Below are 24,636 nucleotides of genomic sequence, written 5' to 3'. Positions count from 1 at the left end.
CCATAAGTTCAGCGAACATCTCGTCCCATGTCTTTTTCTTTCGCCGCCTAATCTTTGCCAGCCTCTGTGAGGGGGATGCCGTGGCAGGTCTGGAGACAGTCGAAGCTGTGTGATGGGAAAAAGGGAGTGAATTCCCTGCAAAGATACATTTTTGCGAACAATGAACACAGTCTAGTCTGTGTCTGTGAACAAGAGCATGCACAGCACCTATCTCATGCGCACTCCTGCTGCAGGCAATCCGGAAAGCATAAACTCTGCCCCTGTTCCACCCCATCGCAGTGTCCCCCGACCCTTGGAATTCCGGGTTGAGATCCCAGTGCCTGATGGGGCAAATTTCATTGTTGCGGGTGGTTCTGGGTAAATGTAGTCACTCATTCCTTCCTCCGGGAAAGCAACGGCAGACAATCATTTTGAGCCCGTTTTCCCTGGATTACCCTGGCAGATGCCATAGCGTGGCAACCATGGAGCCTATTTTGCCTTTTGTCACTGTCACCGTATGTGTACTAGATGCCGCGGACAGAGGCGATTCAGCAGCGCTACACAGCAGCATTCATTTGCTTTTGCATGACAGCAGAGATGGTTAGCAGCCATATTGCACCATCTACCATGCCATTGTAAATTGGCAAGGTGAGGACGGTTAACAGTCCTACTGCACTATACCTTCTGCTGCTGTCATAGGTGCCCCTGGCCGAGATCAGCCGGGGGCGCAAAAGACAAAACTGGGAATGACTCCCCGAGTCAATCCCTCCTTTATGGTATCTAAAAATAGAATCAGTCCTGCCTAGAATATGGGGCAACTGTACTAGGGTTGCAGTGTATCAGAGAACTAGAGAGCACAGCCGCTCCGTGTCAGATTATGCAGGAATGATGAGCTGCGTGCCATTCACAGGGGGTACCCCTGCAACAACCCCACCTGTTGCTTCCCTCCTCCCCCAGCCTTCCTGGGCTACCGTTGCAGTGTCCCCACATTTGTGTGCTGAAGTAATAAAGAATGCAGGAATAAGAAACAGTGACTTGTTAGTGAAATGAAATGAGGGGAAGGCAGCCTCCAGCTGCTATGATAGTCCAGACAGGACATTAAGCAGTGTGGGGGAGAGGAGACCAGCATCCTGCTGCTATGATAGTCCAGGCAGTACAGAATCTTTTCTTTACACATGAAGGGCGGGAGCTGATGGAGCTCAGCCCCCTGTTGCTATGATGAAGACGGTTAGCAGGCCGTCTACTTATGGGCTGATGCCGAGGACGGGTACCAGTCGTATTGCACTACACAATCTACCGCAAGACTGATGATGACGACGGATATCAGTCTTATTGCACCGTCAGCCACCCATGAGGTGGGGGGGGGGGAGAGGATGCTACAGTACAGTGCCGCAGAATCGCGTCTACCAGCAGCATTCAGTACACAGAGGGTGACATTTAAAAGAGTCAAGAGATGATTTTTTTTCCTTTTCCTTCTGGAGGTGGGGGAGGGGGGTACATTGACGAGCTATGCCCTGAACCACCCCGGACAATGTGTTTGACCGTACAGGTATTGGGAGCTCAGCCAAGAATGCAAATGCTTTTCGGAGACTGCAGGAACTGTGGGATAGCTTGCGTCCTCAGTCCCCCCTCCCTCCATGAGCGTCCATTTGATTCTTTGGCTTTCCGTTATGCTTGTCACGCAGCAGCGTGCTGAGTCTCTGCTACGCCGTCTGTCTGGAGATTTTTTAAAAATACTTTGGACCAGGCATAACATTACAGTAATTCCCCTAATTAGATGCAGGAGTCTCCGAGCGAGATCACCCTGAGGATGGTCACTGAAGGAGATAGAGAGCGCATGCTGCGTGAAAGCCAGCACAAACCAGGGGCCTATGCGGCCATGCTCGGGGAGGCAATGCTCCCTGAGTACCTCATGAAAGCCTGGCGCGGAAAAGTGTGCTATCACGGAGCACCCAATAAGGCAGCTCTCCCCAGGAACCTCCTGCATAGGCTTTTCGATTACCTCCAGGAGAGCTTCGTGGAGATCTGCCAGGAGGATTTCTGTTCTATCCCCATATATATAGACCTCCTTTTCACATAGTTCAGATTCCTGTTCCATTAATAATAAAAGTTTACATGTTTAAAGCACTTACCGACTGATCCTTCCCCTGATTCAGGGTCCGGGTTAACGGCCGGGGAGGATTGGTAGGGGATCTCCGTGAGGGTGATGAAGAGATCCTGGCTGTCGGGGAAACCAGCGTTGTAAGCGCTGTCGCCTGCCTCATCCTCCACAAACCCTTCCTCATCTTCCCCGTCCGCGAACATCGCCGAGGAACTGGCCGTCGACACTATCCCATCGTCAGAGTCCACAGTCACTGGTGGGGCAGTGGTGGCAGGCTCCGGAGCGTCCGTTTGCCGCTTTGGTCTTCTGGTAGCCTTGTCTCAGGTCCTTGATTTTCACGCGGCACTGCGTTGCATCCCGGCTGTATCCTCTGTCTGTCATGGCTCTGGAGACCTTCTCGTAGGTCTTTGCATTCCGTTTTTTGGAGCGCAGCTCCGAAAGCACAGACTCCTCGCCCCACACACCGATCAGATCCAAGACTTCCCAGTCAGTCTATGCTGGGGCCCTTTTTCTATTCAGAGATTGCATGAACTCCTCTGCTGGAGAGCTCTGCATCGTTGCCGGTGCTGCTGAGCTCGCCCCGATGTCCAACCAGGAAATGAGATTCAAACTGGCCAGACAGGAAAAGGAATTCAAATTTTCCCGGGGCTTTTCCTGTGTGCCTGATCAGAACATCCAAGCTCGGACTGTTGTCCAGAGCGTCAACAGAGTGGTGCAGTGTGGGATAGCTCCCGGAGCTACTAAGGTCGATTTCCATCCACACCTAGCCTAATTCGACATGGCCATGTCGAATTTAGCGCTACTCCCCTCGTCGGGGAGGAGTACAGAAGTCGAACTAAAGAGCCCTCTATGTCGAATTAAATAGCTTCGTGGTGTGGACGGGTGCACCATTAATTCGAATTAATGCTGCTAAATTCGAATTAAAGTCCTAGTGTGGACCAGGCCATAGTTTGGCTTGCAATGCTCTACTGTTCAAGCTCAACATTTTATAATTTTCAAAATGTGCATTCAAAGTTTTCACAGCAATATCAAAGGAGCCTTTTTTTTTTTGGGAACAATTATAGCTTGTGGAAAGAAAATAGGGAGGGCCACCTGGATCCACAGTGATAAACATGCCTTTAGCCCAGTGGCTAGGGTACTCAACTGGGATGTGGGAGACACTAGTTCAATTCCCCTTCTCTGTCTGATGAGTAGAGGAGATTTGAAAAGTGAGTGCTCTAATTACTGGAGTATAGAGTCCTTTTCATTCTGTCTCTGACCCAATTAATATTTAATTACAGCGGAACAGCTTCAACAAGAGAGGCAGAGAGCCCTGCATCAGAATATATCGTACTCCAGTGGTTAGAGTGCTCACCTGAGAAGCAGGGAACCTCTATTCAAATCTCCCCACCATCCTAACTGTCTTGTGTGGATATTAGGCATGCTGAGAGCATGCCTACTGGATCGGGCCCTGTGGGGATGATAGGCAGGGCATACGAAGGTATCAACACAGGCCTTAATAATATAATACAGGTTTAAAAAAATTACTGGTGTAAATTATGACAAAGGAAAATGTAGCAAATAATGATAACCCGATGTTAAATATCTTTCTTGGCTCTATAATTAGGTTCTTACCTGGGTAATTAAAAACTTTGTTATTCGTTCTGGCAATCTGCCTTTTTCACTTGACAAGATCATCTCCAACATGTCTCCATGGAGCTTTTCCATAACAACGAACACTCTTTCCGGTGTCTCAAACATACACTCAAGATTTACTACTCCAGGATGATGAAGGTTCTGTTAAAGACAAATATAGCAATTGAATCAAATGAGTTTTTCCCCAATACTGTAGTGAGCTCTATTTCTATATAGCTGTGCAGACTTCAGGCCCCATACACCCCATTTTATTAAAAATAGACAGCTGAACATTTTAGGCATAATTTCAACTCTACAATTTTTTCTCACCCATATGTGCAAACTTTCAACTCACATTTTACAACCATAAAATGGTAATTAGGTTTTAATTAACGCCCCATCATGCACAGATTCATTTCTATGGTAGCCTGTCAGAATGTATGGTCTCTAAGCCCATTTCATATTATTTTAAAACCAATTGTGATTGAGGCCCCATTGCTCTAGTGAACCAATAGATAAGACAGTATCTCTATGAAAAAGTTTTTAAGATTTTGAATGATAATTTAGGGAAGGGCCTGTTTAAAAGAAATCATATAGTGTCTTCCAGGGCATGCAATGTGCAGAACACCAATGCTGCAACAGCTCAATCTGTCCTATGGGGAGGAGACCTCCAGTGCAGAAGGGTAAAACTAAACACAAAACCAAATAATCAAAAAGCTAGCTCTGTGCCTGGAAGTTGTGAAGCTTTTACTGATGGTGGTCTGTGAGCCAGAAAAAACACATGACTTTACAATTCCAAGTGCAGACATTTATCTATCAGGATCAAATGACACAGAGGTACAGTTACTACTCATCAATAAAAAGCACATTGACTGGCCAGCTCACAATAATAAACATCTGTAGCATTTAATTATATCCCAGTGCATTTTTTCTGTGCTCTTTATATGGATGCTGATTAGCCAAGCCAGTAATATTTTGGTAAGAATTATTTAAAGCAGTTGTTTTCAAATCTTTCTCAAAAAGAAGCATCACTTAACACATTTAAGATCTTTATCCCGGACTTCACTGCACCATTCAAACAAAATTAGCTATCACCCAGATTAGATCATATGAATTTTACATCACGATAAGTGAAGTTAATACAGTAAATAAATGGTAATAAAATTTTAAAAAATACCTGTAAAATTGCAACCTCATTACGAAGTTGGCTTTCTTGTTTAGTTGGAAATCTTAGTTTGTCGATGATTTTAATTGCAACATCTCTTCCTGTTTTGCGATGTTTTCCTGCACATTATTAAAAAATACACCAATTAGCATGATTGGAGATGATACGCATTTGATTTTTTAGATCTCATCTTCATGGTATTTTATAAGGGCAACAATCAAGCATTTTCAAGAGAAGGCTTGTGATGAGTAGAATTGTATAAGGCATTAGAGGTTTTCTTTTGTTTTTTTTTAAGCAAGTGAGCATTTCTTATATTAAATAAATCATCATTTGACAAAGCTGATCAAACACGATATTAATTTGGGCTATACTCGAGAAGAACCTGTGTAGTCAGACCTTACTAATTCAACCATATGATTTTCAGACTATGGACTCAAAGCTGCAAGATTCTGAACATTATGGGTATGTCTACACTACGGGATTATTCCGATTTTACATAAACTGGTTTTGTAAAACAGATTGTATAAAGTCGAGTGCATGCGGCCACACTAAGCACATTAATTCGGCGGTGTGCGTCCATGGTCCGAGGCTAGCGTCGATTTCTGGAGCGTTGCACTGTGGGTAGCTATTCCGTAGCTATCCCATAGTTCCTGCAGTCCCCCCCCCCTTGGAATTCTGGATTGAGATCCCAGTGCCTGATGGGGCAAAAATCATTGTCGCGGGTGGTTCTGGGTAAATGTCATCAGTCATTCCTTCCTCCAGGAAAGCAACGGCAGACAATCATTTCGCACCCTTTTTCCCTGGATTGCCCTGGCAGACACCATAGCATGGCAACCATGGAGCCTGTTTTGCCTTTTGTCACTGTCACCGTATGTGGACTGGATACCGCTGACAGAGGCGATACTGCAGCGCTACACAGCAGCATTCATTTGCTTTTGCATGATAGCAGAAACGGTTATCAGTCGTTCTGTACCATCTACTGCCATTGTAAATTGGCAATGAGATGACGGTTATCTGTCGTTCTGTACTGTCTGCTGCTGTCATGGGTGCCCCTGGCTGAGGTCGGCCGGGGGCGCAAAGACAAAAATGGGAATGACTCCCCGAGTCAATCCCTCCTTTATGGTATCTAAAAATAGAATCAGTCCTGCCTAGAATATGGGGCTAGTGTACTAGAGAACCAGTGTATCAGAGAACCAGAGAGCACAGCTGCTCTGTGTCAGACCCGCAGAAATGATGAGCTGCATGTCATTCACAGGGGATACCCCTGCAACAACCCCACCCGTTGCTTCCCTCCTTCCCCAACCTTCCTGGACTAGCGTGGCAGTGTCCCCCCCATTTGTGTGATGAAGTAATAAAGAATGCAGGAGTAAGAAACAGTGACTTGTTAGTGAGATAAAATGAGGGGAAGGCAGCCTCCAGCTGCTATGATAGTCCAGGCAGGACATTAAACGGTGCGGGGGAGAGGAGCCCAGCATCCCGCTGCTATGATAGTCCAGGCAGTACAGAATCTTTTCTTTACACATGAAAGGGAGGGGGCTGATGAAGCTCAGCCCCCAGTTGCTATGATGAGGACGGTTACCAGCCGTTCTGTACCATCTACTGGGAATGACCGGGAATCATTCCTATTTTTACCCAGGCGCCCCTGGCCAGCCTCACCTGAGGCCAGCCAGGAGCACTCACGGGCAGATGATGGTATTCTCAGCTATCAAGCATATTGTACCGTCTGCCACCGAGGAGGGAAGAGGAGCGGATACTGCTCTTCACTGCCGCAGCATCGCGTCTACCAGCAGCATTCAGTAGACTAGGGTGACATTGAAAAAAGTCAAGAAACGATTTTTTTCCCTTTTCTTTCCTGGGAGGGGAGGGGGTAAATTGACGAGCTATACCCTGAACCACCCCGGACAATGTGTTTGACTCTACAGGCATTGGGAGCTCAGCCAAGAATGCAAATGCTTTTCGGAGACTGCTGTGGACTGTGGGATAGCTGGAGTCCTCAGTACCCCCTCCCTCCCTCCATGAGCGTCCATTTGATTCTTTGGCTTTCCGTTACGCTTGTCACGCAGCACTGTGCTGTGGACTCTGTATCATAGCCTGGAGATTTTTTCAAACGTTTTGTCATTTCATCTTCTGTAATGGAGCTCTGATAGAACAGATTTGTCTCCCCATACAGCGATCAGATCCAGTATCTCCCGTACGGTCCATGCTGGAGCTCTTTTTGGATTTGGGACTGCATCGCCACCTGTGCTGATCGGAGCTTCACGCTGGGCAAACAGGAAATGAAATTCAAAAGTTCGCGGGGCTTTTCCTGTCTACCTGGCCACTGCATCCGAGTTCAGATTGCTGTCCAGAGCCGTCACAGTGGTGCACTGTGGGATACTGCCCGGAGGCCAATGCCATCGATTTGTGGCCACACTAACCCTAATCCGATATGGTAATACCGATTTTAGCGCTACTCCTCTCGTTGGGGAGGAGTACAGAAACTGATTTAAAAAGCCCTTTATATAGATATAAAGGGCCTCGTAGTGTGGACGGGTGCGGCGTTAAATCGGTTTAACGCTCCTAAAATCGGTTTAAACGCGTAGTGTAGACCAGGCCTAAGACTCCAACCCAGCAAAGCATTTGAGTAGTCCCATTGAAACAACTCACATGCTTAAGTGCTTTCATGGATCATCACTTTGCAGGATTAACTCCTATGTATTTTACATGTGATTCACAAATAGAATCTCATTATCTTAAAAATATGAACACACTTAATTGAAAATCATTCCAAATTAGCTAATGTGCTCATTGTTTATTTCTCACAGCACTAAATCCAAATGAGGTAATTTTTTGATATAGTCTGAAATATAAACAGGAAATACAATTTTATGAGGTTGATCCAGCTCCATGCCTACACATGAACCTATATCACCTCATTTCCGATTAGTTGCCCTATACTAAAAACTTCCATCGACATGACATTCAGGCCATTACTAGAACCAACTTTCCAATTATGTCTTAATATCTGTTTTCCAGAGGGAAAGTCATATGGTGATATGTTTGTGACACAGTGTTTCTATTTTCTTCGTGCTTCACAAAAACAATTATTTTCCCACCCTTCTGACATTAGTTTAAATGAAAATAATTTCCCATGCTATGTAGTTGCAGTAGCAGCTCCTTATTTAATTGTTGTTAGAGTCCAATGAAAGAATTTTTTTTGTAAAAATAGCAATGACACGGTATGAAACATTCACATTTTACAAGCAAAAAGTTTTTTTCCTCCCTCCAACTGACAGCCCTGTGAACTCAAGTCAGAATCTTAAAGTCAAGCTGTGTTCTTTCTGGCTTATAAACTATTGCCAGAAAAAGATTCTGCAATTCAAATTCAGTGAACAATTCTGTTCATGATTTGCAAGCCAGAAAAGAATCCTATTTACTCTCCTCTAGCTACGTTTGCTCTGCACTGCTGACAAAAGTAAAACATAATAAAAACTTACATTTGTCATTAAGGTCAGCAGATATGACTGAATAAAAACAGGGAACTTGAGTAAACAGATTCTGATTTTACACAGAAAACGGTACTTTCCATCTGAAATTCAGCATGTTTTGTCTCTTGCCAGAGGATTTTTTTCCCCAAAGTTGAAGTGGATCAGATGAGTCATTTGTGAGATATGTAACTTTAAAAAAATAGTATTTCTCTTTCGAAAAAGGTGTGACTTTTTTTGGCCCTCTCATTCAAGAGACTTGTGTCTGTGAACTTCCGGTTTACTGTGTTCACTAACCTTTATGGAGAATTTGTGTGTAATATCTGTGGTAGGTAGACAAATGAAGCTGCTAATTATAAGCAGAATAAAAATAAAGTAACATATTGTAAACTAAAGCAAAATAAAATATGTTTAGTTTCTTAGTATGAAATATATTCAACTGACAGCTAATTTCCTGAATGGTACCAATTCATTTCAAAATCCAAATACCCTGAACGTTTAGGAAATGTTACCTGTCATTAAGACTTGGTTTTTTTATATAAAAAACATATTAACAAACAATTGGGTCCTACCTCCATAAACAATTCCAAATTGTCCCGATCCCAACACTTCATCTGGGAAGATTTGGTATACTGTACTAATATCCTGTTGGTATGAATATAATGCATATTAAGCATTGAGATATGGAAATAAAGTCTTCTTTTGAAAAAAATTTCAAATGAGAGCTAGCATATTTTTAGAATAGCACATTTTAATGAAAAGTTAGAGTAACAGAGAGTCTTGGGGCATCCAGATGGATTTTCTAAAGCAAACAGCGGGAGTGCAGCGGGGCGTGCAGTAACCATAAACTAGACAATACTGGCCCCTCAGTTTTTATGAGTGGGTAGAGGTGCAGAATTTAGAGGCTCTTTTTTTTACTTTTTCCAAGTCCACAACCAGAGAGAATAATGTCAACAAGTTGTGAGTCTGAGAAAACCTAATAACTTTGGGCTTCAGGTTCTTTAAACTTCTTCCCCAGCTGAGAGATGTGCAGAAAGAAAAGAGCTCCCCTCGATATTAGGGTATACAGTGAACTCCCCTCATCAATTCCTAGTGCCTAATTGCAGGTAGAATAAGAGGCTTGTGTAAGACAGTTGGCAGATTCACCAGCTGGGGCAAACCAAATAAAGTGCAAATGCTCAAGGTTAGTTCCACATCCCTATCTTCAGGGCTGTTATTTAATAAATGGAAGGTGCAGAAAGGCTCAAAATGATTTAAAACTCTTTTAACAGAGCGTGTTTCTGTTTTCTGCAGCTGGATAGGAGATAGCCCTTTCCTGGCTAATATGGAGAGCTACAGTAGGGCCTCTGTGATCTTGGGTCTCTCTGGTCTGTGACCCCTGCCTAAACATATGTTTACACTGCAATCATGAAGTATAGACATACCTGAGCTAGCTTTAATCTAGGTAACTTGTGTACCAGAGCAGTGAAGCCATAGTACTACAGACTTCAGTGCAGCTACCCCACAAGTAAATACCCATGGTTCCAGGCAAGCTTGTTTAGCCTGTGCTGCTGCAGCTTCACTGTTCTGGTACTTGATCTAGCTAGATTAAAGCTAGCTCAAGTATGTCTATGCAACCTCATGATTGCAGCGTAGATATACCCTTACAGTCAGGAAGCCTGCAGGTCACATAGTTGTTCCTAGTCATGTGCCCCGTTGACTACAGTTCCCAGTTTTAAAGGGATCAAAGGCTGTAACTGGTACACTCAGATGTGCACCCATGAGCCACAGATCCAGGCCCTGGCATAGCTCCATTCTTGGGAAGAGGTGCAGTGCAGAATGCCTACTCTTTCTTTGGCAACAGGAGAATGTATATTTACTAAGATTTGAGACTATCCTCTTAGGTGTATATTTTGCAGTGCTTCTACAAACAACACCTATGCAAGCCAATTTTACCTGGCTTGCCCTTAATAATCAACATACTGCAACAAAAGTTAACTAAGCTACCCATTCAACTAAGCTACCAAAATGTAATTCTTCTGTCTGAAGAAAAGATTACTGCAAGGGAGATTTCCTTAAGACCTAATTGTATTTCTGCAAAATATCACCAAGTGAAAAATGGCTGATGAGCAATTCTCTCAAACACTCCTCTTACCAAAACAGATCAATTTCTTCACAGACTTTATCATATGTCTAACACCAACATTCAGAGAACACTCACCACATTTTCTTGAATCTGGCAGTTTGATACCGAAATACTGATGGATATATCCCCTGGGGGAAAAAGTGAAATAAATACTCTAGATCAGTGGTTCTTAACCTTTACTGCAGCCTGCACCTCTTTGGTTCTCAAAAATATGTTCTCGCACCTCTTATAAAAAATCGTTAAAATAGGTCAGTTCTTTAAACCTAGATATATCATAACTATAGAATGAAAGAGAGAGAATTATACATTTATTTAAATTTTGCAGTTAAAATTTAATGCAGTAATAGTTTAAAATGTATGTTAATAAATACGTAGGTTTGATGAAACAAAGTAGTCGTACGTATGTGCCTGTGCTTAATTTGTGTTTTTGATGATTTACCTTCTAAAAAAAATCTGGCATGTCTCGCACACCCAAAAAGGGCACCCCAGGTTAAGAATCACTGCTCTAGATAGTTGTGCTTTTAGTTCAAACATTTACTAAAAGTCTCTTCTTATTACATTATATTAATACCTACTGACAATCCAGAAATTGGACCAATTAGGTCATCTTGTTCAGCTCCCCACCAAGACTGTATATTGTCCACATTTACATGATTTGAGCAATTTGGCTTCCACTTCCTTTTGGATGTGATTCCAGAGTCAGACAAAATTTCATTATTTAAATCTTTCTTTGAACAATTTCATGTGATTACTACTGCTTATCATCTCTTCATCACTTTAATCAATCCCATTCTATCCTTGGAATTTACACCTTTCAAATATAATATTTTAGTATGTAAATGTCATTGCATGGGGGGCAAATTATTAATATTTATTACTGGTTTACAGTGTTACCCTTATTACCCATTGTGCTTTCCAGACCTTCAAGAGGGGACAGTCATATAAAGCCTATATATCATCTTGAGTGGCCTGAGGTTGAGTTTTCCCTTTCTAAAGGTTAGATCCCAACCACCTGAAGATGAAGAACCCTATTCTATTCTATATTGGTTCTTATAACACCCTCACTACAATAATATCTGAGGACCTTCAAACAGTCTATTAAGCATGGATAGTTCTCTGAAGATGTCCACGCAGTGTGCAGAGGCGGTCAAAAAAGCAAACAGGATGTTAGGAATCATTAAAAAGGGGATAGAGAATAAGACTGAGAATATATTATTGCCCTTATATACTGTGTACAGATGTGGTCTCCTCACGTCAAAAAAGATATTCTAGCACTAGAAAAGGTTCAGAAAAGGGCAACTAAAATGATTAGGGGTTTAGAGAGGGTCCCATATGAGGAAAGATTAAAGAGGCTAGGACTCTTCAGTTTGGAAAAGAGGATACTAAGGGGGGACATGATAGAGGTATATAAAATCATGAGTGATGTTGAGAAAGTGGATAAGGAAAAGTTATTTACTTATTCCCATAATACAAGAACTAGGGGTCACCAAATGAAATTAATAGGCAGCAGGTTTAAAACAAATAAAAGGAAGTTCTTCTTCACGCAGCGCACAGTCAACTTGTGGAACTCCTTACCTGAGGAGGTTGTGAAGGCTAGGACTATAACAATGTTTAAAAGGGGACTGGATAAATTCATGGTGGCTAAGTCCATAAATGGCTATTAGCCAGGATGGGTAAGAATGGTGTCCCTAGCCTCTGTTCGTCAGAGGATGGAGATGGATGGCAGGAGAGAGATCACTTGATCATTGCCTGTCAGGTTCACTCCCTCAGGGGCACCTGGCATTGGCCACTGTCGGTAGACAGATACTGGGCTGGATGGACCTTTGGTCTGACCCGGTATGGCCTTTCTTATGTTCTTATGTTCTTATGTTAAGCAAAAGGGCTAATTTCTGTCACGTGTGTTTCATTCTCTTTCTCACCCTCTGCAGTGTTTGGTTTTTGTGAGACAGGATTCAAAAATGTACATTCTGCTGTGTTTACATTTGAGAAGGCAGGTCAAAGAGCCTTGCACCTTGAGTGGAAGGTGGTGAAGACTGTGACGGTCTTTAGTTACTGTAGGAGTTCACTCCACAGTCTTGGACCAGCCCTTGAGAAAGCAATGTCTTCTGAGCAGCTGAGCTTTATTTACCCTATGATAGAAAGTTCCATTACGCCTAAGGAGTGGAGCTGTGAGCAATATCTTCAGCCCAGACTTTAGGCGATCTTTTAGATATACTGGGCCCAGGCCATTGAACATCCTGAAAACGAGGACTGAGACCTTGAACTTAACCCTAAATTGTATGGGAAGCCAGTGAAGAGAGCAGAGGACAGGTATGATGTACTTATTGATCTGCTGGTATTGCTGAGGAAATGCGCTGCAGTGTTTTGTACGAGCTGGAGTTTCCTAAGGGCTGGAGGTGTTATGCCCAGGTATACCACATTAATATAATACTGATGAGGAGTGACAAAGGTGTGTATAACTGAGGTGAGATCATCTTACGCAAGGATGGCATGGCGTCTTCTAGTCAGTCAGAGAGCACAGAAAATGCTACTCACTGATGCTGCTAGGTGAGAGCTTAGCATGAGTGAGGAGTCCACCAGCAAGCCCTCCAACAATGATCAGAGGAAAAGCCTACACCTCACTATTGCTCTAAATAACCCAGAATTGAGAGTGGAATATTTCCTAGCCTTCCTTGAAATATAGGTTTTTTTTTCAAAAAAACAAATGAAACTCTTATGACCCAGCTCTTGTCCCATCCTCTCCATCCCTCGGTTCCCACCCCCCCTCATACAAACCGCTGCATAACTCCACTTGAGGGGAAAAGGAGGGAACCCACAATCAGAAAAGTGGGACAAAAGGAACTGAGAACTCAATTACAGGCTCTCTAGCAACCCAAAGGTGCATAACCTTCTTTACTCTTGTTGGTCTTGCGTTGGCCTCATCCCCCAAGTGCAAGCAATGTATGCAGCCTTCTGGGGCTCAGGCTCCCTTAGGACACTATGTGCCCTAGTCCGAATACGGTCAGTAGTCATGTCAGTAACTCCAGTTAGGAGGAGGATGATGCACTACTTTAGGACAAGCTCTAAAGTTTCTTGTACATTATTTGCTTGCTAATAAATTTGTATATTGAATATGCATACACTCATGCAAAACTTAGCCCAAAATGTTCCAGTGAGAAACTACAAACGGCTTAAAATATATGGATGGCCAGTTCCTCCACAGGAGTACATGGGCACAACCTTGTTGACATCAGCGGAACTATGTTCACTTATACCAATGGAAGATCTGGTCCATATATATTTTAATCCACTGCCTTTATGTAAAGATGGAACTGGGTAAATCAACTTACGGTGCAGGCTGGGTCCTGATCCAACTGAAGCCCCTTTAGGAATGACAGGCATCAGAGCATGCTGAATTGCCATCTCCCACATTCTCGCAACATCCAGACCAATGCCACTGGTGAGAACACTATTATTCAGTGGTACACTTGAGAGGTTTTCTAGGTTTTCTCCAACATAATAAACTACATTTGCTGTGGTTATTTCAAAGCAATGGGGATTGGCTTCTTGCGACAGTAAAGTGAAGTTTTTTGCAGGTTCCAGGGACAAAATTTCAGATAATGGAATTTCCTGAGGAGAGAAGATATTTCCTTTTTTTCAATCAGATCTATCAACATATTGTCAAATAAGACTAAAACATGGACCACATTTAATTTAATTGTGGTTGTGTAACTAAAAGCAATGTGTTTTTATAAACAAATGTAGAGACTAACCTTGTAACTTGGACTTCACAATGCACAGGTCTGTTTGGGAGGCCACTGCAAGTGGTTCTTTGCAAGACCAAGTAGCGCTTTTAAATAATTGTGAATTCATCACAGAGATGAAGTGGGCAATGTCAGGCAGGTATGAGTAGGGCTGCTCCATACATAAGCAGACCTCCATTAGAAAAATAATTGCCACCTTTCTCATAGGTGCTGGAATTAGGGGTGCACAGGGTGCAGCAGCACCCCCTGGCTTGAAGTGGTTTCCATCATATACAAGGTTTACAGTTTGGTTCAATGGTTCTTAGCACCCCCATTATACAAATTGTTCCAGGACCCCTGCCCTTTCTTGCCATAAGTAAGGTATATGTGTGGGAGGATTCAGCTGCTTTGAAGTGAGAGAGAAGACACAAATTAAGGCCCCATTCACAACAACACATGAGCCTGTGTTTAATGACCATTCACTTCAATGGGACCTATTTAAAGTTAAGCACATAGGTAAAGGTAATAAGTGGAGATATACCAATCTCCTAGAACTGGAAGGGACCTTGAAAGGTCATTGAGTCCAGCCCCCTGCCTTCACTAGCAGGACCAATTTTTGCCCCAGATCCCTAAGTGGCCCCCTCAAGGATTGAACTCACAACCCTGGGTTTAGCAGGCCAATGCTCAAACCACTAAGCTATCCCTCCCCCCTTAAGCACATGCTTAAGTGCTTTCCTGAATCAGGGCCCAAATGGTCAAAGATGACAGCAAAAACTTTAAAACATTCTTTATTATTTAACATTTATATTGCCATGATGCCCAAAGGCTTCAACTACCTTTGTAACAAGGAATACGTGAGAACAAAAGCCATACCTATTACAAGTCTAAATCAGAACACTAATGGCCCAATGGACAAAATTAAAACATCCCCCTCCATATACATAGTAATTTAGATAGGTTTTGAATGATGGGAGTGTTAGAAAATGAACCCTCTGTTCACAGATCATTTCCTAAATGGGTTTTTCAGCAGAGTCTGAATCTCTCACCAACAGTAAAAATATTATCACTTTGACAGCATGAGTATTATGCTGGCCATTGTAACATTAAATTCTATTGTTTTTTGGTTGTGACAGACAAGGTAAAGGTAAATGTATTCAAGTTCAATGATGAAAACAAATATTGAACAGTGTAGTTCAAAGATTTACCATTAGTGTAGTACAAATAAGTATTAACTAACTCAGCTATTCACTCCAATTCTTGATCATTATATGTCAGTACTGGAAAAGATTGAAAAGCCCTGCATAAATATCAGAAGCCATCTTTACCTTGTAATATTTGCTTCCAGTATCATTTTGAAAGAGTGTAATGCATTTGCTGTCTAGCCTCCAGTAGTGTCTTTTCCTCTATAATAAAAAATAATAAAATAATTTCTTAACAGCTTTTTTAAAGTAAATGAACAAGATATTGTTATTAACATTCACTTTTGAAAAAGTTTTATTTAACTCTACAGTGGTTAGGTGAAGGGATTTGTATTAAATGATTTGCAGGAGGACTCTATTTGTTAGGGGAGTAGTCTTGGGTTCAGAGAGGTGCCTTTTTCTGTCCCCTTGAAAATCTGTTCAGATCCATTCAATCTGCATAATGCTCAATAGAGTTTGCTAGAGGTTTGCTGCTAAAATTACTCAACATTCCATCTGAAGCGAGCATGATCCCTAGTGTGTCACTTCAGCATGCCACACAAAACTGAACTTCTTATCCTTGATTCAGCAGTTACGAAGGAAAATAACGTTTCCCCCCCTCTAATTTTTCCATGTCCCTCTTAGTAGCTGTGGATGTTCTTGCATCAGACAGTGTAATTTTCAGTTTTACAAAAGCCCTGACTTTCCTTTATGTCTAGGTAAGAAATGACAGTCAGAAGTTAAAGCTATTTTTCAGAACATCTCAGGTAATAGAGAGATATATTGATTTTGTTTTCTTAGATTTATTTTTTTCAAATTTCTTCATATTCTTCTTGCTACAGTAAATCTGACACCTTTAGATTTGTTTTGTGCTCTAACTAATTCTCTCCTGGAGGAGTGAATATTTGTTACATGTGCTTCAGGCTTTGAGTATTAGACCTTAGATATAAAATAGTTACAACGTTAGGCCCCGATCCTGCAAACATTGAGTAACTTTGAAGTCGATGGTACTATTTTTGTGAACAAAGTGTGTAAGTTATTTGCAGGATCAGGTCCTTCAGTATTATAAATTATATGTAGTAAGAGATGTCTTTGTTAACATTCTTTCTTACCAGTGTGTCCTTGCTGGTATAGTGAACCATCCATCCCTCCTTCATTACTGTGCTACTTTTCCTTTTTGTGTGCTTGACAGATTGCACCACTCTCATTAGTGGAATATTGTTGCTTGTTGAAGGGCTTAAAAAATCAATAAAAGCTTCTTAAAAATTAGACAATTTTAGACAAAACAGAAGAAAATCCTTTCAAAGCATGACACAGTATGTCACGTTTCTACATTTACTGTTACTAGCTGATTTGCCAGTGTGTGTGTGGTATACCATCTCCAATTTTCAGTGACCACACCAACCTGAGGAATCTGATGAGCCCATTACTGGTCCTGATTTTGAGAAACAAGCACACAACTAAATGTGCTACATCATTTTTCATCCCCATTGCAGAGGTGTGTACTTACATCTCAAGAGCAGGTCAGAGAACCATTCAGTTGAAACCACAAATATTCTAACACTACGTTTAGAAAATAGCAGGAAAAAAGTAAAAATCAAAGTCTAAAAAAAGAATATTTTTGTTTTAGTTCATAACCAAACAGACCTAGGATGCTTGTTTTCTTTTCAATTTGCTGCTGCTTTATCTACAAGACAGTATATATAGTCCTCTCTCAAATCCCTTATAAATGTATCCAGTGAAGCAGCTGCAAGAGTTATTTGAGAATCCATTCTCTTTAGGAATCAGAATATCTGCAGATTTTTCAAGTTTTTGACTCAGCTATAGACATAGTAGGTGCAATAAGATATGGCAGTAAAGGTTGTGCTACCCGGCTCACCTGATCATTCTGTTAGAATCATCATGGTCAGGATCGGGATCTTGCATTTCCCCATTGTCACTGTGGCATCCTGTCATTGACATCTCAGAATCATGAGCCATAGACTCGTCCATGTCATCCATAAGACCACTATTTCTTTCACTGTCATTGTCATCACTTCCTTCTTCCATGACCACATCTGACTCAGCACCAGGACTAAGCAAATCTGGAATATGGTTTTCAGAATTACATAAAAATAGCAGAGATAGGTCAAATCAAAACCACGGACTTAGGGAAAGTTCAGGTCCCCATCTGATCACTACAGCCTCTAGCCCATCTCTGCCACAAAAGTAAGCCTATTACACTGACCAAGTATGAAGTTTAACTAGTTATTGGGAATCACTATCCAGAACCCTAAACCTGTCAAAATGCAATACTTTCAGAAAGAAAATGTGAAATATGATCTTCTGTTAAAACTGTCAAAGTCAAAGCAAGCATTTTTAATCTATGGGCCTTTGTTCAAACTCTGTACTCATAGGCATTCAGCCTCTATAATTCTTGGCAGATTTTCTATGAAGCTTGAATGATGTGCACCATGCCTGATAGTTGTTGGCAGTCCACAGCTGCAAACTGATGTGTAGTTAGGTTGGAGAGCAGGAATTTCAAACCTAGCAATTTCCTGTTATGTGACCATAAGCTATTAAAATAAACTCCCAAGGTAATTATTTACCATAGCAATATATATATATATATATTAACTAAAAGGAAAATATCACCCTCTTTTCACCACTTTTCCCCCCTTTGCATAGAAGTTGCAAAGAATGGCATGTTAATGCATGATATTGAACATAGGGTGACCAGATGTCCCGATTTTGCAGGGACAATCCTGATTTTTGGGTCTTTTTCTTATACAGGGTCCTATTACCCCCCACCCCTGTCCCAATTTTTCACACTTGCTGTCTGGTCACCCTAACTGAAAAGAAGGTGCCCATGTTTAACATGAAAATAGTAGATTGATCTCAACAGTTCCATTATAAGACAGCATTGCAAAATGGATTAATCTCAGGATGGATGTGGAGTTTGTAGAGGTGAAACAAAGACTGGGATAGGTGAAACCAAGGCCGAATTCATCAGTGGTTAGGTTCCTCCTTCTTTCAAGTATTAAGATGAGGCACAGATTGTATCTCCTTAGTGGTTGCTAAAACTAAAAATCTCTAGCTGGAGCCAGTTTGATTCTGTTATATTATGTGCTCCTTCAGCAGTAATTTAAATTTCATATTGTGTTTATATTTGTTACTCCTAACATGGTGTTGAACTTTCTTCTTCACTTCAAGATATGAGTTGCCTAAGTGAGATTAAAACAAGAAATAACATGTATTATATACAATATACCTATATCTCTTTAGCACAAGCAAATTATTTTGGCCTATTTGAACCCTGATGCTACACAGGCTATGATTCAACCACCCAAAACCTGTAGTGCTGACAGGTAGGAAAGACAGCATTAGATTTTCTGGGGTATTCCCTTTCAGTTGTTAGCACTGTAGTTGTTCCCACTCAGCTAGCCATGTATAGCAATCTGAGACAGGGAAATACCATCTGGAAGACTCTGCGCATTCTCAACGGCCCACTCATCTATCTATGTGGGAGGTTCTTCTCAAATGTCAGGTAATAAAAATAAAGTCAGTCTGACAGTAAAGGATGCCCAGTGAAGAAAGAGAACACGAAAGCTTTTCTGTCAATCAACTTCACACAGATGGCAAGGGGCTGGAGGAGAAGAGAGAGGAGGAAAGGTCCCTGTGGCATACAATTAGGTATGTTAACCACTCAACTCATAGGCTATAGTTTAATACAGTTTGGATTCTAATCATTTATATGTGGCTGTGCAAGGAACATATTATACCCCATCTTTGGCAGATGTAACCCTATGGCCATGGATGGCACATTAAGGTCTGGGGCTCTGTTTTTCCCCCAACACTTAAACATTTTTAATTTTTATGTATAATAAAACCACAAGTGGTTAAAAATAATCTCTCGCATTCAGTGTTCAATTTGTTTATTAATGAAATCATACTTTGAATTTCATAGCTCCAGCCTTCAATTGCTATTCTGGGGAGAAGCATCACAGAGCAGATGGGCAGAATGACATTTTTATTTTTATTTATTTATTTAGATTTAAAGTATTAGAAAGACACCTATTCAAGGCTCTATTTAAATAAATACAATGAGATATAAGGATGAAACTTCCTGTTGTAGTGGGGCCCTACATTCCTGCATCTAGGATGCAGCACACAGAGTCCTAGTGCTGGGTGTGGACAGGTGATGGAGAACTCATTAGGTACTGGGGGAAAGCAAGATTAAGCAGATACTGTATAGGGGGACAGGAGCTGCAGATGGCTGAGCCCTGCTTCTGAAGAGCTGTACTTGAAGAAGAGAGAACTGGCTTCCTGTCAGCACCTTCTATACCCTGTCTGCCTCCTTCCCCAGCAGCAGCTTCAGACAAGCTTGCTTCATTCTATCGTTTCCACAGAGATAGCACCATGTGCCTGTCATCAGCTTGGCACCAGACACACATGTAGGAGGGAAGTCAGTGAAAACAGCATGGTACTTTTCCAAAGGGAAAGGCTGGAGTGACTGGGAAATGGACTGCAGCTGTCAGTGAGGAAAGCAGGTGGTTTCAGGCAGTGATTAAGGAGCAACTAAGGGAGTGCCTTGGTCATTCATCCCAGCTCTTGAAAAACAGCACCTGTTTCACTCTCTGCCTGTGTCTCAACTCCTTCACACCACACTTCTCCTTAGCACTGCCCTATGTACCCCCAGCCAGACAGCAATGTGACTCATGGTCCTGCTCTTACCCCACCTAGCTCTGTGTTCATACGTATTTGCACTGTCAAAATAGAAGTTGGGTTGGAAAAGCTGCATAGATTAATTTTTTAAAAGCAACTGGAAGTTCTCTACAGAGAAGAATCAATAACATCACCAATAAAATTAACATATGAACAATTTACAGCATATTTTTGGCCCCTGGATTTGAAAATTATGCTGTGTTCTTCCTTACTTGGGCATCATCCTCAGTTACCCTGACCGAACAGAGGTATATTACAGGAGTGGTTATGGTGAACTGAAGTATACATCTTGTCCAAGATTTTTTAAAAAATGACCAGAGGTTTTGGGTGCCTACTTAATAGGGGCCCGACCATAGAAATTGTTGAGCACTGACCTGAAAAATCAGGCCCCTAATAAGTTGTCTCAAGTTGGGCACTCAAAATCACTAGCCATTTTTTAAAACCTTCACCAACTAGCAACAAACATGGAACATTTTCATTTTTATAGTCAGTTTTCCCTAGTTTAACGACACTTTATCCAACATTTATTTAAAAAAAAATCTTTATTTTACTCTCAATATTTGTTTAGTGAAGCACAGAATTAAGAAACAAGGTTTAACAGAGGAAATTGTTTAATAAAAACCTTGTGTGTACTTTATTTAAGTTATGAAGAGTTCAAGCTGACAACTTAAAATATTGCACCATGCATTAGGAAATGTAACACTTGACCACATTTTTTCTTCCCTTATCTCATGGAAAATGACATTTTCAAAGTAATCAGCAACTAATCTAAAACCACCCTCCTTTCCCCCAGTGCCGTCTGTCAAGTCTACCCCTACATTCCTGCGCTTGACACAAAACTGACACCACATGCAGGGGAAAGTGGGCAGATTTTCAAGCTTTGATTTCTGGCAAGCAGTTGATGTAATGAGCATCATGCCAACAGGAAGGAGTAGAATTTTTTTCCTGGCGGGTCTTCCCAGTTCTTTCAGGTACACATTTCTGTTCAGGAAGATTATCCTACAAGTAAACACATGTACCTTCCCAGACTAAAATACAATTTGTTTTTGTCTCCGATAGGTAAGTGCCCTCTTTTATTGCGTAGGGGTTTGGAAGTTTTTTGGCAGCCACTGACACCCCACAAAATGTATGCTGCTGACAGCCCATACTCATTGAAACATTTTATGGTCATAGCCTGCTGTCTGTTCTGCCAATATGGTACAGCTGTGCCTATCTACAGGTACTAAATATCTTGGAGAACCCCTTTTAATGAAGATGAAATATGAACCCCCAGTGGGTTTCCTCCCACACTTCATCTTCAATACATAGACAGAAATATTATAAAGCAAAAGCCATGCCAAGGCAATGGGAAAAACCTCTTTCTCCAAATTGCTTTACAAAACTCCTCCTTCCTTTAATTGTTAGTTTAAACATAGACAGTTAGAGTCATTAAGATAACGTACCTCCGTTAATGGCTACTTCACCAAGGCAGTTATTTGGCACTTTAGGTGCACAGCGCTTGTGACAATTGAACCTACAATCTGATTAAAAAAAAAAAAAAGGATAATTTTGTTGATTTCCCTTTTTCACTGAAAAAGTTCTACACATAAAAGTTACCATCTCTGTCATTTGATTAATGTGAAGTTAACCTGAGGTGGCCAGAGAATGCTATGCTGGCCACATGCCAATGCAACTCACAGGATACACACTCTAGAAGTTTTCCTGGGGGGTGAGGAGGGAGTATTAGTTATGGCAATCTGGGTGGGGGCTTGTTCAGGAGGTGATGTCCTAGCCTTATCCACGCAAAGACCCGAGGGCTTGGTTTAAAGACCTTTATTCGTCCTTCCAATGAGTGAACTGCAGATCAGGCTGCAGCCTGACTATTTGGTGCTACAGAATGGGGCACTATCTCCAATTCTGAAGACTGATATTGAGAATAAGAGAAATCTGTCTAGGGTTTTAGATAACAATATGACTGTTCTTTACAATGGTACATAATTTTAGTATGGTATTTTCAGGACATATTTAAGTGGTTGTTTCAGTAATTTTTCTCTTTGTTGTGATACTTTTAAACTTGGCTCAATTTATCTTCTCTATTTTTGCACGTTTGTATATACAGTAGAACCTCAGATTACGAGCTGACCGGTCACCCAACCACACACTTCATTTTGAACCAGAAAGACACAATCAGGCAGCAGCAGCAGCAGAGAGAGAGAAAAAGTAAATATAGTACAGTACTGTGTTAAACGTAAACTACTAAAAATATAAAGGTAAAGCTTAAAATTTATCTGACAAGGTAACAAAACTGTTTCTAGGCTTGTTTCATTTAAATTAAGTTTCAAAGCTGTATTAAGTAAATGTTCAGTTGTAAACTTTTGAAAGAGACCTGAACATTTTAGATTAACGAACAACCTCCATTCATAGAAGAATATCAGAGTTGGAAGGGACCTCAGGAGGTCATCTAGTCCACCCCCCCTGCTCAAAGCAGGACTTAATCCCCAACTAAATCATCCCAGCCAGGGCTTTGTCAAGCCTGACCTTAAAAACCTCTAAGGAAGGAGATTCCACCACCTACCTAGGTAACCCATTCCAGTGCTTCACCACCCTACTAGTGAAAAAGTTTTTCCTAATATCCAACCTAAACCTCCCCCACTGCAACTTGAGACCATTATTCTTTGTTCTGCCATCTGCTACCACTGAGAACAGTCTAGATCCATCCTGTTTGGAACCCCCTTTCAGGTAGTTGAAAGCAGCTATCAAATCCCCCGTCATTCTTCTCATCTGCAGACTAAATAATCCCAGTTCCCTCAGCCTCTCCTCATAAGTCATGTGCTCCAGCCACCTAATCACTTTTGTTGCCCTCTGCTGGACTCTTCCCAATTTTTCCACATCCTTCTTGTAGTGTGGGGACCAAAACTGGACCCAGTACTCCAGATGAGGCCCCACTAATGCCAAATAGAGGGGAATGATCATGTCCCTCGATCTGCTCGCAATGCTCCTACTTATACAGCCCAAAATGCTGTTAGCATTCTTAGCAACAAGGGCACACTGTTGATTCAGATCCAGCTTCTCGTCCACTGTAACCCCAGATTCTTTTCTGCAGAACTGCTGCCTAGCCACTCGGTTCCTAGTCTGTAGCAGTGCATGGGATTCTTCCGTCCTAAGTACAGGACTCTGCACTTGTCCTTGCTAAACCTCATCAGATTTCTTTTGGCCCAATCCTCCAATTTGTCTAGGTTCCTCTGTATCCTATCCCTACCCTCCAGTGTATCTACCACTCCTCCCAGTTTAGTGTCATCTGCAAACTTGCTGAGGGTGCAATCCACGCCATCCTACAGATCATTAATGAAGATATTGAACAAAACCGGCCCCAGGACCAACCCTTGGGGCACTCCGCTTGATACCACTGCCAACTAGACATGGAGCCATTGATCACTACCCATTGAGCCTGATGATCTAGCCAGCTTTCTAGCCACCTTTATAGTCCATTCATCCAGTCCATACTTCTTTAACTTGCTGGCAAGACTACTGTGGGAGACTTAATCAAAAGGTTTGCTAAAGTCAAGGAATAACACATCCACTGCTTTCCCCTCATCCAAAGACCCAGTTATCTCATCATAGGTATTCGTAGGGTCCCGAGGTGTTCGTAACTCTGAGGTTCTACTTTACTAGTATTAGACGCCATGAATAATTTTTATCATTTTATCATTTATCAGTTACCCTGTGGAGATGGCTTTAACTTAAAACAAGAGTAGAAATATACTAAAGAGGAGGGACTGAGAGAAATTTGTTCTGTCTATATTGTAAATTGTATCAGTTTAATTTTAAATTGGTTTAAAAACTGATTGAGTTAAATCAGTGCAAAGCCCTGTGTGGACACCCTTATTTCTTTTAAAACTTGGTTTATACTGATTTGCATAACTCTGTAGGGAATCAAATTATGCTAATTAAAACAAGTTTATATCAAAGTAAGTGTGTCCACACAGAGTTTTTGCACTTAGGCAGTTTACAACCACATCTTTAGTTAAACTGGTATAACTTTGACTTTAGACAAAGCCCTCATCTGAGGGCTTGTCTACACTGGCAATTTACACCGCTGCAACTTTCTCGCTTAGGGGTGTGAAAAAACACCCCTGTGAGCGCAGCAAGTTTCAGTGCTGTAAAGCGCCAGTATAGACAGTGCTCCCAGTGCTGGGAGCTACGCTCCTCGTGGAGGTGTGGTTTTTAGAGCGCTGGGAGAGCTCTTTCCCAGCACTGCACCGTGACCACACAAGCCACGTTAAAGCATTGCCATGTCAGCACTCTAGCGTTGCCAGTGTAGACTAGCCCTTAGGCTTTGTCTACAATGGCACTTTCATCATTAAAACTTTTGTCACTCAGGGGTGTGAAAAAACCCAGCCCTGAACTACAAAGGTTTTAACGACAAAAAGCGCAGGTGTGGGCAAAGCCTAAGGGCTAGTCTACACTGGCAACGCTACACGAGCTCTCTCCCGGCGACAATGAGTGGCTACACTGCGCACCTTACAATGGCATGGCTGCAGCGGCATAGCTGCACCGTTGTAAGGTGCACAGTGTAGACATAGCCTTAAACAGCTGATTTCAGAG

At 41.8% G+C, this 24,636-nt stretch overlaps 1 protein-coding gene across 14 annotated transcripts in view; it reads right to left on the bottom strand.

Moving 5' to 3' along the window:
• PRKD1 (protein kinase D1) overlaps positions 1-24,636 on the bottom strand; it is a 307,098-nt gene that overhangs the window by 25,134 nt on the left and 257,328 nt on the right. For all 14 annotated transcript variants that reach the window (XR_005598150.1, XR_005598151.1, XR_005598152.1 and 11 more), the window contains 9 exons: positions 21,495-21,572; positions 17,228-17,432; positions 16,461-16,584; positions 15,496-15,573; positions 13,778-14,057; positions 10,524-10,576; positions 8,896-8,968; positions 4,872-4,978; positions 3,695-3,856 (listed from right to left, as the gene is read on the bottom strand). Coding sequence is in view for 11 of the 14 variants with exons in the window: in XM_039537712.1 (XP_039393646.1) it covers positions 3,695-3,856; positions 4,872-4,978; positions 8,896-8,968; positions 10,524-10,576; positions 13,778-14,057; positions 15,496-15,573; positions 16,461-16,584; positions 17,228-17,432; positions 21,495-21,572 (1,160 nt within the window). In the remaining 3 variants the exon portion in view is untranslated. The remainder of the gene's footprint in view (positions 1-3,694; positions 3,857-4,871; positions 4,979-8,895; positions 8,969-10,523; positions 10,577-13,777; positions 14,058-15,495; positions 15,574-16,460; positions 16,585-17,227; positions 17,433-21,494; positions 21,573-24,636) is intronic.

This window comes from Mauremys reevesii, linkage group 4 (genome assembly GCF_016161935.1).
Source record: "Mauremys reevesii isolate NIE-2019 linkage group 4, ASM1616193v1, whole genome shotgun sequence".
NCBI classification, from domain to species: domain Eukaryota; kingdom Metazoa; phylum Chordata; order Testudines; family Geoemydidae; genus Mauremys; species Mauremys reevesii.
The sequence above is the reverse complement of the archived record's forward strand: the minus strand, read 5'-3'. Positions and strand labels throughout refer to the sequence as shown.